The following is a 13,075-nucleotide window of genomic DNA, read 5'->3' as shown; positions in this document are numbered from 1 at the left end:
CTAGAGGCCCCTAAGCCACCCTTTCCTGTGACGAGGTTCTTAGAATTCTTCAAAAGATTTACCCAACATGATAGGGTAACAAAGTCTGCCGAGGATCTCAAACCAGACTGAGGTGTATTTTCTTCAATGAGATGCTTTAAACTTGTTGAAACGCAGTCACTCAGTTTGCTGAAGATTAATTATTTTTAGCCCTGACCTGGAGAGGGAAAGTACAATGGGCAGTGCAGAGGCTCATAGGATGACAAAGCCAGCTGGGCTCTGAATTTTCTTTCTTGCTTTGTGAATAAATATTTGCACCTACAAACACAAAACATACTGAGAGTGGCGGGTATTTTTCTGCTAATCTGTGGAAGAGACAGCACACAAGTAATGCAGCTCAAGTAGGCCCTGAATGTGGCAAGCGTGGGGGTAACTGGGGCTTGGAGCTCTTCCTGTGTTTTAGCACAGGACTAAGTGTGCGCCGACTGGCAGCTTTCTTGGAGTCAAACGTTGTGTCGCTGTCAGGGACAGAGTTCAGGACCAGGATTTGGAAGACCCGGGCACAAGGTTTTTGCTTTGTGACTAATAATCCACAATCCTTCGCACATCGTTTAACTGCTCTGCCTTGGTGTCCTTATTCACATAAGCAGGATGATAGTGCTGTTATCCTTCCTTACTGGTTTTACTAATTAACTAAATCCATTAAATTATTTTGAAATATCCTGGTCAAAAGTCTTAGCGATACGTAGAACTAGTCATATGAAAGCACTGCTTTAAAAAGCTCTGGCTGAAGGATAAAGAACCATGCTTTGCCATGGCATGGTGGGGAACCACTCAAAATCCCTACAATTGGTATGGAGCGTATTAGGTTGGTGCAAAAGTCATTGCGGTTTTTGCCATTACTTTTAGTGCCAGAGCTTCTTTAGCTAAAGAAGAGGCAGAAGGAAATTATTATCAGAACTTCTCTAAAGGCTGTAGAGCAGAACCTCTCAGAAAATACAGCTGTCAGTAGCCCTCCCTTGAGGTCTTCCCTGTGAATTCAGCTGCCAGGGAGATAGACTGCTCATTCTGTTCACATCAAAAAGCCTGATAGAACCTTCTATACCTTCTCATTGAAGCCCTGACACTTCCCCAGCGCCCTAGCTAAGTTTGGTATATAAACCCTTTATCTCTGTCTATTGGGGTGAGTTACTCCTCACTGAATCTCTCCTTTGCAGATGTAAATAAACTCTTTTTTTCATCTTACTCATCTGTCTTTTGTCAGTTTAATCTGCAGACCCCACAGAGACTGAACGGGAGAGAGGAGAGGAAAAGCTTTTTCCTCCCCTACAACATATAAATTCCTTTACTGCCCAACTGCTGCCCACCAAGTGCCCTGTACTCCACTATACACATTCATCTGGAGCTCTTCATCAAACACATGTGTTCATACTTCTGTCTCAGCTGTTTCCTTTGCCTGAGATGCCCTAATTTTCCTTGTTTGTTCTGGAGCCAGGTATTGGGTTTGTACCTCCCTTTCCCCACCATGACTTGTTCCCTTGAAAGCTGAATGAACTCGCGCAAGTTACTTAGCTTATCTGAGCTTTCTTCCCTCATTTCTAAGTTGGGGATAATAATTCCCAGTGGCACAGCTGGAGGTTCTGGGAGGGGAAGAACGGGGAGCACACCTGTTATCCCAGACCCGATGGTTGTAAAGAATGAGAGGACGTTCGAGGAAGCAGTGGGAAAACTGGTTCTGTTCAACCTGTGTTTGAAACATTAGCAGTCAGAGCAAGAGATAATAGAGCAGAAGGTCAAAAGATAGTGCCTTTTTAAATGTGGTCACTCTCCTTGATAGCAGAGCCTGCCCGTGCTTCTGATGTAATTTCCACACCAGCTGACACGAGGATGTAAGGAAACAGAGTTCACACAGCACTTGGCGCAGGGCTTGATACACAGAACTCAGTAAGCGTGAGTTATGACTATTTCTTTTTAAATTAACTTACTCTTTTACCAGTGTTCCATGTGCTTTACGCATAACTTAACCATGGCACTTATTTGCTTGAAAGGTTGTGTAGCCTCTTTGCACTGCAGTGTCCTCATCTGTGAGATGGGAATGCTAGCAGCACTGTCGTCTGGGGGTATTGTGAAGATGACTTGAGATAATGCATAAAGCCCTCTGAACAGGAAGAACCCAGAAGGCATCAACTGTTATAGTTGCTTGGTGGGAGGGAGCTGAGCAACACCATAAGCATGGCTGGGCCTAACGCATGTTAGGTAACTCCAAGTACATTTGGGAAGGACAAATAGGTCAAAATCTACTCTAGTGAGGATCAGGAGAACTGCAACTAGTGCTGTGGGCTGTCCAATGTGGGGAGGTGGGCACAGCTGCACGGGTGCTCTAAGCTGTAGGTCTTCTGTGCCTTACTTACCTCCTGGGTTTGACTGGAAGACTTTTGGAGAAAACAGTGAAACCACCTTTGCAAAAATGGTAACAGAAAGAAAATTAAGACAGTGAAAGAGAGCTGACCTACCTGACTCCATCTTGCATCTAACCTCCAAGCTATCCTTGTTCATTCCTGGACATAGGCTGAACTAACTTTGGGAGGAACCTAGTTTATAGTTTAACTTTGAAACAAAGATGATAGCAGCCCTTTGCCGAAATGAACCCTCTTCTTGCCGGGGGACCAGAATATCTTTGTAGGACTAACAAATTAGCCACAAGATTAGAAATGATGGCATAGGAGTCATGCAGCTAGCTAGAGACCACAAGACTCTAAACCTTACCAATTGCTCCTATGGATAACATCACTATTATAAAACCTCAGATTGGTGCTCGAGATCATTTTCATACCCTGCGCTCGATGGATCAGCTGGCGCTACTCAGATCAATACACTGGCTCATCTAGTCTTGTGGCCCCCACCCAGGAAATGACTCAGCACAAGAGGACAGCTTTGACTCCCTATGATTTCATCTCAGACCCCACCAGTCAGCTCTGCCTACTACATGGCTCCCTACCCAACAAATAAAAAAAAAAAAAAAAAAAAAAAAAAAAAAAAAACCCCAGGCTCCAAATTTTGGGGGTGACTGTTTTGAGCAATAATAAAACTCTGGTCTCCCATTCAGCTGGCTCTACATGAATTAAACTGTTTTTCTATTGCAGAAACAGTTTGTTGTCTTGATAATTGGCCTGTCTGGGCAGTGTGCAAAATGAACCCCACTGGGTGATTACAACAGCAGGATTTCAAATGCAAAGGTAAGGAAAACTATCACACGTCCCTGTGTTCTGGCAGCAGGTATGAGGCTATGCCAGCCCTGCCTCTTGCTGTGAAGTTGCCTATGGATGGGGCACTGTGAGCCATTCCAAAGAAGACTAAAGATGTGATCATTGCATTCAATTGAACCCTTTCAATGACCTGTGGTTAGTCTGGGTAACATGTACACGTCAGAAAGAAAGAGATATTGGAGATTGTGTTTCCATTTGTCTAACTGAAAACATGCATGTGGATGAAGGGAACAAGCTCTGTCCTGAGGAGGGACAACGTACTCCTCTACCAAAGCGATTTTGTTTTCTCAGGCCCCGTTGGTGGCTCGTACCCTCAAGTCTGACTTTGGATTTTCCCCTTTTTGGCCCAGTTCCTTCTGGAGGCAGTTCTAGGGGAAAGAAACCTCAAGAGGCAGGTGGTAGGAAGTCAGGCCAAGCTATTAGACTCGGGAAGGGAGAGTATATGGAGGCCAGGTCTTCCTGCTAATAGGAGATGAGGCTTTAGAAGCCACAAAAAACATGAGACTAACCAATGCTACCTGGCAATCCATTTCTATCAGCTCCCATCCTGACTGCCTTTCAGCATTCACAGTCCAGCCCGGAGGAGGGTCTTTGAAGGTATAGGGATCAGAAAGCATTTTCTCCTTAGGTAAGATAAACTTTAATTTCTTTCTCTCTTCTCAGTAGGATTTAACCTGATCTTTAAGAGAGCAAGCCAAGAACCGGGGCAACCTTAGGTCAGGGGCTGGGGCCTTCTAAATGCAAGGGGATGTGCCAGGGAGATGTTCATGCTGGTCCTAGCCCAAGGTGGGAAAGTACCGGAGCTCGGGGGGTGGTGGCGATATGGAATTGGGAGGTAGGAGGTCTGCTACTGCCAAGGCAATAAAAGAGAAAGTGTTAGCAGTTCCTATTCTAGGAGCAGCTTACTCTACAGGGAAGCAAGAGTGCATACTTTTATAGGACTTCAAAGGAAAGAATAGTCGGAGATGCAGGCTCAGGAAGTAGGGCAGAAAATCCAAAGTCGGTGGCCTTATGGTATTGTCTAGATGAGCATGTTTTGCACTTTGGAGCTTCGCAGACCCAGCGTTAGGGGAAGCCACTTCAAGGTGAGGATCTAAGCCTCTCCATCAGACAGCAACTTCAATACCCAGGAAAGTGTAAAAAGCAATATTTTACTCATGTGAATGTACATGTGAAACAAGACGGGGGAAGTGTGCCTGAAAAAAATAGCAACCATCAAGTAGATGTGTTCTAAAGTAAAGAATAGGAGACCAGTAATTGCAGACCAAAAAGCTTTTTCCTCTCCAGAGCCTGAACACTAATGCAGGCATTGTTCCTCCTTCAGAAACCCCTCTTCACAGAGCATTAGTACTTCAGAACATTTATACCTATTAGGATATGCTCATCACAGCTCTTGACAAAGCCTCCAAATTATACCTTTTATAATTCCGTTGTTCTTTTTGTGCTGCGAAGTCTTATGCTGTGCGTTAATGCAAGGCAATTAGCTTTATCAGGAGGAAAAGAAAAACTGGCTTGACTTGTTGCAAATGCTGAAATTGCCAGATCCGAAGCTCTGTTACTGTCACCCTTGAGCGCCACCTTCAGGCAGTTCATTGGTACTGCTGTGGAAATTTCTAGCCTTCTCAAGGTTGCTTGTGAACTAAAAGGCACAGACAGACCCCTTTCCTTAAGCTGCCTGTTGGAATATGGTGGTACAGATAAGTATAAGAACCTTCCAAGAGGCAGTTTTATTTCTGGTGGCTGGTTTTTCACTGATTTGATTATATTATAATGAGTGAATGTTAGAAAGCAGCCTTTCTAACATTTAATTTGGAGGCCCTGAATGGAAAATTACTGGACTGAGAAACTGGTTTGACTCATTAGTCACTGAGGTTATTGACTAAATGAATAAATTTACTAGATGTTTTACTGAAACCCAAGACAATCCTGATTCTTATGTTTAGCTGTTAATTTCAACCACCTTCCAAATTTCAAACCTGGTCTTCTTCCCCAGTCTTGTATTTTTAAACCTGGCAATTAATTACTAAATGATGTTCTTCTTTTTCATGTAGGGATTCTGATGAATAGGAAAAAAAGAAGAAAAAAAATCAAGATAACATTTCATAACCTTAACAAACTACCTTTAATAGTTGAAAACAATCTAGAAACCCGCTGATCTGATTCAAGTAACTCCCACTTATCTGTTGGTCTCTCCTCACTCTTAGCTTCTATTGGCTGCCTCAGAGTTGAACTTGGTTTGACTTTCAGCTCTGCTGCTTTCTGTATGATTATATCACATAGAATGCTCTCAGCTTCAAGTAATAAAAAAATCGAACAAAAACCGGCCACATCAAACTATTAACTCACTTAACACAGAAAGTCCAGGGGAGCAGTTTCAGGGTTGGGTAATTCATCTGTTCAATAATATCTTTTTTTTCTCTTTTTTTTTAGACAGTCTTGCTCTGTCACCCAGACTGGAGTGCAGTGGCACGATCTCAGCTCACTGCAACCTCTGCCTCCCGGGTTCAAGCGATTCTCCTGTCTTAGTCTCCTGGGTAGCTGGGATTACAGGCGCCCACCACCACACACGGCTAATTTTTGTATCTTTTTAGTAGAGATGGGGTTTCACCATGTTGGCTAGGCTGGTCTTGAATTCCTGACCTCAGGTGATCTGCCCGCCTCGGCCTTGGAAAGTGCTGGGATTACAGGCGTGAGCCACAGAGCGAGCTCGGTCCCATAATATCTTAAGTAGCTGGGCTTTCCCTTTCTTTTTCCCCTGCCAACTTTAGTGTGCTGGCTTTTGTTCTCCAGATGGGTGTCCACAGTTCTAGGCATCACCTCGGGGTGCAGCACAGCCTGTTTCATCAACACTATATGTTTGTGTTTCAAAGAAAGGAATTTTGCTTTCCCAGAACCCTGCAGAACTCTCCCTCCATGCTAATGAGAATGGAAATTGTCTGAGTAGTTTAGGTTGGGCCATCCCAGGCCTGGCTGCACTTTTGAATCACTGAGGAGCTTTATAAAATAACTGAGGCCTAGACTCACTCCAGATAAGCTGATTTAACTAGATTGGGATGGTTCTAATGGGCAGCCAGCGCTGAGACCACTGGCGTAGCTTAATCACGATTCCCTTACCTTGGCGGCAAGCGGCTCAGCCTTCCCTGAGCAGGGCCCACCTGGTGCCTTTAACAATTAGGGCTCTAATAGTGGCAGGAGGTCCAAGGGATGGTAATCCCGCAGTCAGACAAGCACGTTTCTATAACCAGTCAACTATAATTTGAGTCTTTACTTTTTTGCCTGGAAAATAGGAATTATAATATGTGACTTGCAAGGTATGCCTGCAGGGGTTGCAGCTCAGAAAACTCTGGAATGGGTCAGGGAGAATTCAATCTTAGCTGTTTCTCAGATCTCCAAAGTTCACAGAGATACCATTTGTCTTTCCCCCACCCCCTTTTTTTTTTTTTTCCTCGGGCTTCCCTCTTCCTGACTCAGGACAAGGCCTTGGGGTTGGGTGGTGGCAGGGAGAAGGTTCCAGGTGACTTCTCACTGTGCTTCTAAAGCAGCATTATTCACAGTAGTTAAGATATGAAAACAATGCAAGTGTCCATTGACAGATGACTGGATAAAGAAAATGTGGCGTGTGTGTGTGTGTGTGTGTGTGTGTGTGTGTTTGAGACACACAATGGAATATTATTTAGCCTTAAAAAGGAAGAAATCCTGCCATTTGTGATAACATGGATTAACCTGGAGGATATTATGTTAAGTGAAATGTACCAGACACAGAACAACAAATATCATATGATCTCTCTTATATGAGGAATCCAAAAACAATCAAAACAGAGAGTAGGTTGGCAGTCACCAAAGGGACCAGTAGGTCAAAGGGTACAAAGTTGCAGTTATGTAGGATGAATAAGTCTTGAAATCTAATGCACGGCACAAGGACTTTATAACATTATATTATATACAGATGCTTCTCTGACGTAACCTTATTGAAGCATGCTGAATGTCTATTACTTTCACATTGTCATAATGCTGAAACATCTTAAGTCAAACCATCATTAAGTCAAGGACCATCTGTACTGGAAATTTGCTTAGAGAGTAGATTTTAGGTGTTCTTACCACACACCCTAAAAAAGGTAACTCTGTGAGATGATGATATGTTAATTGACTTGACTGTAGTAATTATTTCACTGTGTGTATCAAAATATCATGTTGTACACCTTAAATATATACAATAAAGCAAACATACCCTGACATGGCCAAATAACTAAGTAAATATATGTTGTATCCCCTTCATCTCCAACTGGCTTTATATCTCACTATCCAGCAAGGGGAGGAAAACCAGGCAGCTTTTCTGGCCCTCTTGTCCTGGACTCCCTAATAGTTACTCTTGGGGCCGGAACCCAGTGTCTTGGTTCTCAGAGGTTTTCATGGAAGCTCTCTGAAAATAAGATTTCTCCAAAGGGTTTCTATCACAGGCTTTCAGGGCCCTAGTTATTTTACATATCAGTGCTCTTTTTCCCTGGGTGGGGAGGGAATGACGTAACACAGTCGTGTACATCGGAGACTCGAGCCTGGCTGCCTGGTCCTGCCCTCTCCATCAGAGCCCTTGACCCCTTGGGATTTTCCCCCAGAGTCTAGTTTTTTGTCTTTCTCCCCGCAATTTGACCTCCTCTGGGGATTCCCAGCCCATCAAACATGTATGTCTGAATATGTGTTTCCACACTCCATTCGCTGCCCGCCACGTGCCAGATACCACCTGAACCTTGAGAACACTGCAGTGAACAAAATTGGCAAGGGCCCTGCTCCCATGGAGCTCACACTTGTGTAGGGTGACACCAGAAAGTAAACAATAAGCAAACCAGACCTAACATCATGTCAGACAATGCTAAGAAAATAAGAGGGGAAGGTAGGATAGTGAACCCTTGGGGTGGGTGGGCTACTCCAGAGGGGGCATCGGGCATCATCACCTCCAAGGGGAGACATTTGAACTGAGGCCTGAACAGTGAGAGGGGCCCGGCCACAAAGAAGCTGGAGGAGGAATGTTTCAGACAGAGGCAACAGTGAGTAAGGCCTCCAAGGTAGAAATAAACTTGGGGTGTTGGAAGAACAGCGAGAAGGTTGGTGGGCTGGAGTAGAGTAGAGTAGGGTCCAAGTTCATTTTAACAGCACACGTGGAACTTAGGCCAATTCCAGGACATGACTGGACACTTATGTTAAGGCTTCCTAAAAGATAGTGTAACAGTTGGGAAGTTACCAGATGTTCTGTGCTGGAAGCCTTGTCTTCCCAGAACCCATGAGACTCTCCCAGTGATGGCACTACCTGCTTGCCTGAAACCATCTCATCTTCAACTTTAAGGACAGAGACATCCAGTTTAATGTCACCCTGGTCTGATTCATTGTGATTCCATTATTTAAAAACTATGAATCTTTATTTCCATTACAGCCGTAGAAGTTTTTCCCGACATTCCAAGAGCTGTCTTCCACTCGAAATCAAGAAGAGCTAACAGAGCTACGTGTTCTCTGCATTTCTGGGCAGTGCATAATACTACAAACACTCTCAACCAATGAGCTCTCTCCTCAGTTGAGGAGGTTCTACAATGTGGGACTTTGTTTTTACTACTGATTTTGTGTGCTCAAAATTATCAGCCTAGGTCCCCAGTAAAGAGATTGGGTCTATGACCTGGGCTAGTCTCAATGAAAAGGAAGAGGGAATTCACTGCTATTTCCCAAAAGTTGGGTGGTTGAGATGATGTAGGCAGTTTTGAGGTGGAGCAGAATTGTGGGGGAGGGGTGCAGGGAGTCAAGAATTCTTCCATTCTGGGTTGGGAATCTGCAATCCCTTTGATGTAATAGCTTGCCCGATGTTTGAACTATTAAATTGTTTCTGGGGTTCAGACTGTAGAACCCACTGAGGCAGAAATGTGGGAACTTGGTAGGAAAACATAAAGATGACTGTGTGTTGGATACTTCAAGAAGGTACAAGGTCCTCCCTAGGGAACTTTTGCTAAAAGCGGATCAGGAACAAGAGGTGAATTATATAACTTTGGTTCAGAAGCCACATCTACCTGTAATCAGCCATTGGAGGCTGAGGAAGGTCAAATTATCTTGTGTCTTCCTTATCATCATCATCATCGCTATTAGCAGCAGCAGTAGCAATAGCAGCAGCAGCAGAGTTCTATGTCATACTCTATTACTAAAGCTAAAGATTGCATGTGATTATAGATATTTATTGTTCTGGTAATTGTCATGGTGATCTTTGCAGAAAGACCTGAGAGGAAAACTCCCTCCTAGTCATATCTGGAGGCCAATGTCCTTAAACAGAAAACTGGGGTCATACCCTGTAAAACCTACCAGACCAAGTAATCCAGAGCTGGGATGGGGGCAGGATCTCTTTAGAGTAAGACTTGTCTTCCAAGCCACCTAACTGTCATCTGGAGCTTGTCACTGCTGACAAGTTTCTTCCTGGCTGCCAGCTTGTTCCGTATCACTCAGGGCTATCATCAGTAACTTAGCCCTAAGAGAGGTACAGGAAAGATTTAAAAAAGGAATACTATGTTGGTGGGGAATCGCTCTCTAAAAATCTGCCTTGCCAGGAAATTTTAAGCGGTAGGAGCAGAAGTGACAACCACAGCTGGCACTTTGGGTTTTGTGGTGTGAAGCAAAGGCTTTTTAACTGAGAGAGGACTGGTGCCCATTCCTAGTGGCAGCTTCTGCCACTGGAAGCCTGGTTGGCCAGAATGTGATGCTGTGATGGGGACTGTGTCTGGATCCCAGCTGTCACACCCTGGCTTCCAGATCTGAATTCTAGAGCAGAGGGAGGGAAGGCAGAACACCCTGCCAGCACACTCATGTTTGGAGGCTGGCTTAGAGCAAAGAGCCTGAGTCGCTGTTGGCCAAACGTTGGCCTGTGCTTGTCAGACTGGGCTGAAGACTTCCTCCCTGGTCTATCCTTCACCTCTTATGCCATGGTTTTGGGATGCACTCTGCTCAGCCGGCTGAACTGCTTCTTGGGTGTGCGACTAGGGTGCCAGCCAGGTCAGGAATGTCCAGGACTGGAAGAAACGCAGGGGCAGGACAACAGCACAGGCTGATGAGGAGGCTGCCCCACCGGGAGCTCTGCTGAAGGCTGCAGCCTCTCTGCTGAGAGTCAACCACTGTGCTGACTCACCATCCTTGTGGTTGAGAACCCATCAGCAAATTGGCAGCTCTGCTGAACCCTGGAGCTGCAAAATATAGGCCGGGGAACCTCAGCCGGAAGGGATTTCAGTTAGTGACAGGTTTTCTATTCTTATATGGAACTACAAGGGGCCCAAGAGGACCTGGGCATTTCCCTCTCTAGTCCCCGGAAGGACCATGAAACCAGGCCAGGAAGCAAGGCTAAGGGCAGGAGCAGCGTCTGTCTCCAGGGGTCTGTTTGGACTGCTATAAGTCCTACCTTGCTCTGTTTGTTTTTTTCTGCTATGGCTGAACCTGGATCTAGCAGGGTCACCATCTCAGTCCTCTGGTGAGCTTAGCTCCTGCCTCCCAGAGATCTGGAATGACGTTATTCAGACACCTCCAGCAATTTCAGACTGGGGCTCCAGCCTGTATAAGTCAGGGGCAAGGACTGGGGAGGCAAGAGGGTTAAGGGAGTGAGAGGTGAGAGTTACAATCCACACTGTATTTCATGTCAACAGCATCCCCTGGAGTACTGCAAAGCTCTAAGTCAGATGTCCCAGTGGGGGGCACCACCCATCCTAGACTTTCTCCCCTGCCTGATGATCCTTCTAGCAACATCAAATCAGCACATAGCACTGTACTTGGCCATTAAGGTAGTAAAGAAATGCCTGGTGAGTGTATAATAGTTTGGTAGATAGAAAGATGCCCATCCCCCCGCCGACCCAAAGATGTTCACATCCTCATTCCCAGAACCTGTGAACATGCTATCTTAATAGCAAACAGGACTTTGCAAGTGTGGTTAACATTAAAGATCTTGAGATAAAGAGATTATCCTGGATTATCCAAACGGGCCCAATCTAATCCTAAAAAGCAGACAGCCTTCCCTGGGTGCAGTCAGAGACAGAAACGCATCTAGGGGAAATGGGGTCAAAGAGAGGGTCATGAGAGAAGGATTCCACGCCCTGTGGCTGGTTCTGAGAGGTGGGGACTCTACATAAGGACAGAGCAAATGTCTTCTAGGAGTTCAGGGTGACCCCAGTTAGCAATCAGAAAGGACCTCAGTCTTACAATCGCACGGAACTGTCAAGACCAGAATGAGCCAAGATAAAGACTCACCCCTGGAGCTGCCTCTAAGGAATGCTGTCCTGCCGAGACATTAATTTCAGTCCTACGAGACCCATAGGACTTCTGGCCCATAGAACTAAATGATAGTAAGTGTGTGTTTTAAGCTGTTAAAGTTTTGGTCATTTATTAAAGTAGCAAGTGATAGTTAATACCAATGGCTGTAAAATGGAATGTATTTTGTAATTGAACATAATTTTCTTGCCTCTGGTGTCCCTAGTTTCCTTGGTGGTTGCCAGTGGTAGAGAAGTCTTTTTCCATGGTTAGCTGTGTGCTAGGGATGGGGAGGGCATCCTTTCTCTGGTCCCAAGTGCTTCTTGGCACCCTGGGTTTACTTTTCTGCTGACGTCCCCTGGTATACGTGTTGCTAGAGGCTGGCCTTTTTAAGAAGCACATAGAACTCCCTGCTGCTTCAAAGTCAGTCAGGGGCGCCATCCCAGGCAGGTGCTCCAGACCCATCCTATTTATTAATCATCTATTCTGTATAAGAAACTTGATGAATTTTATTTCCTTTAATTCTAACAACTATATGATTTAGGTAATGTTATCCCCATTTTACAGGGAGGAAAGCTGAGGCTCAGAGCAAGTGAACATCTCACCCAGGGTCACTAACAAGAGCTCAGGGAGTGGAACCCAGGAGAAGATGCTTCCGTTCTCTTCTCCAAGAGTCCTTTCAGGGCTGGCAAGTTGACACAAGCTGCAGCTCATGCCTTCAGACCATGCTGGGTCCAAGGAAATGCATGGATCTCCTCCATTACAAAGTTTGACTCCAAGAGAAGCCCAGAAGTGGCTTCCAGCCCCTCCTACCTGACTGTGCCCCGCCCTTCACCACTTCCTGTCTTCCTGCCACCCAGTGGCAGATGTGTCTGTGGGGGCTGCTACCTGGGAAAGTCCACCAGGGGGAGTGCATGGCAATCTCTCCTCTCAGATCCTCTGGGGGGTCCTTTCCCCACCCAAACTAGGCCTGGAGGTTGATGTCGGTGTGGTGCGGAAGATGTTGGGGAGAAGCTGCGGGTGCCTTCTTACTAGGTCTTCCTTAAAATTTGTCTCTCCTTCTCCTTGTTAGTCTGTTTTATAACTCACACTCCAGCAGGGGGGAAGTAAAGGAACTTATCCCGTTCACAGATCCTGTAACCCGTGGTGGTTATTACCTCATAGCTGGTGCAGTGTCCTTTGAGCCTGGCAGTTTGGTTTAGATTCAAATGTCTATTCTTTGCAGTCTTTCTGGGGTTGGTAGCAGAGAAAGAGAAAACAGGTAATTCGATTACTTAGGTTCTTCACGTGCAAAAGTTAAAGCCCTACCACAAACGTATGAGTGGGTGTTATATTGTAATAACCCGGACACCGCCAAGACAGCTTTCTTGGGGCTTTTGTGTCCTCAGGCCCACCTGAAGGTTCTCTTCTCAGTCATGTGGGATGGATTTACTTCGTGCCTGGCTTGCTCTGGGCCTCAGTTTTCCTATTCTAGGGCAGAAGAAATCTGGGTCATTAAAAACAAAAAACAAAAAACAAAAAAAACTAAAAACAAAAACGAAAAAACACTCCTGATAGAAGTCGGTTGATGCTTT

The 13,075-nt window shown here is 45.3% G+C and overlaps 1 protein-coding gene across 1 annotated transcript; it reads left to right on the top strand.

Moving 5' to 3' along the window:
• The first annotated feature begins 10,519 nt into the window (after positions 1–10,519).
• LINC02694 (long intergenic non-protein coding RNA 2694) lies at positions 10,520–12,482 on the top strand. Its single transcript, XM_023230282.1, is given in 2 exon segments — positions 10,520–10,655; positions 12,073–12,482. Coding segments are annotated over 2 exon segments (546 nt in total).
• The last annotated feature ends 593 nt before the right edge of the window (positions 12,483–13,075 follow it).

Source organism: Piliocolobus tephrosceles, chromosome 6 (genome assembly GCF_002776525.5).
Source record: "Piliocolobus tephrosceles isolate RC106 chromosome 6, ASM277652v3, whole genome shotgun sequence".
Taxonomy (NCBI): domain Eukaryota; kingdom Metazoa; phylum Chordata; class Mammalia; order Primates; family Cercopithecidae; genus Piliocolobus; species Piliocolobus tephrosceles.
Note: the sequence above shows the minus strand (reverse complement) of the source record. Positions and strands in the feature narration are given on the sequence as shown.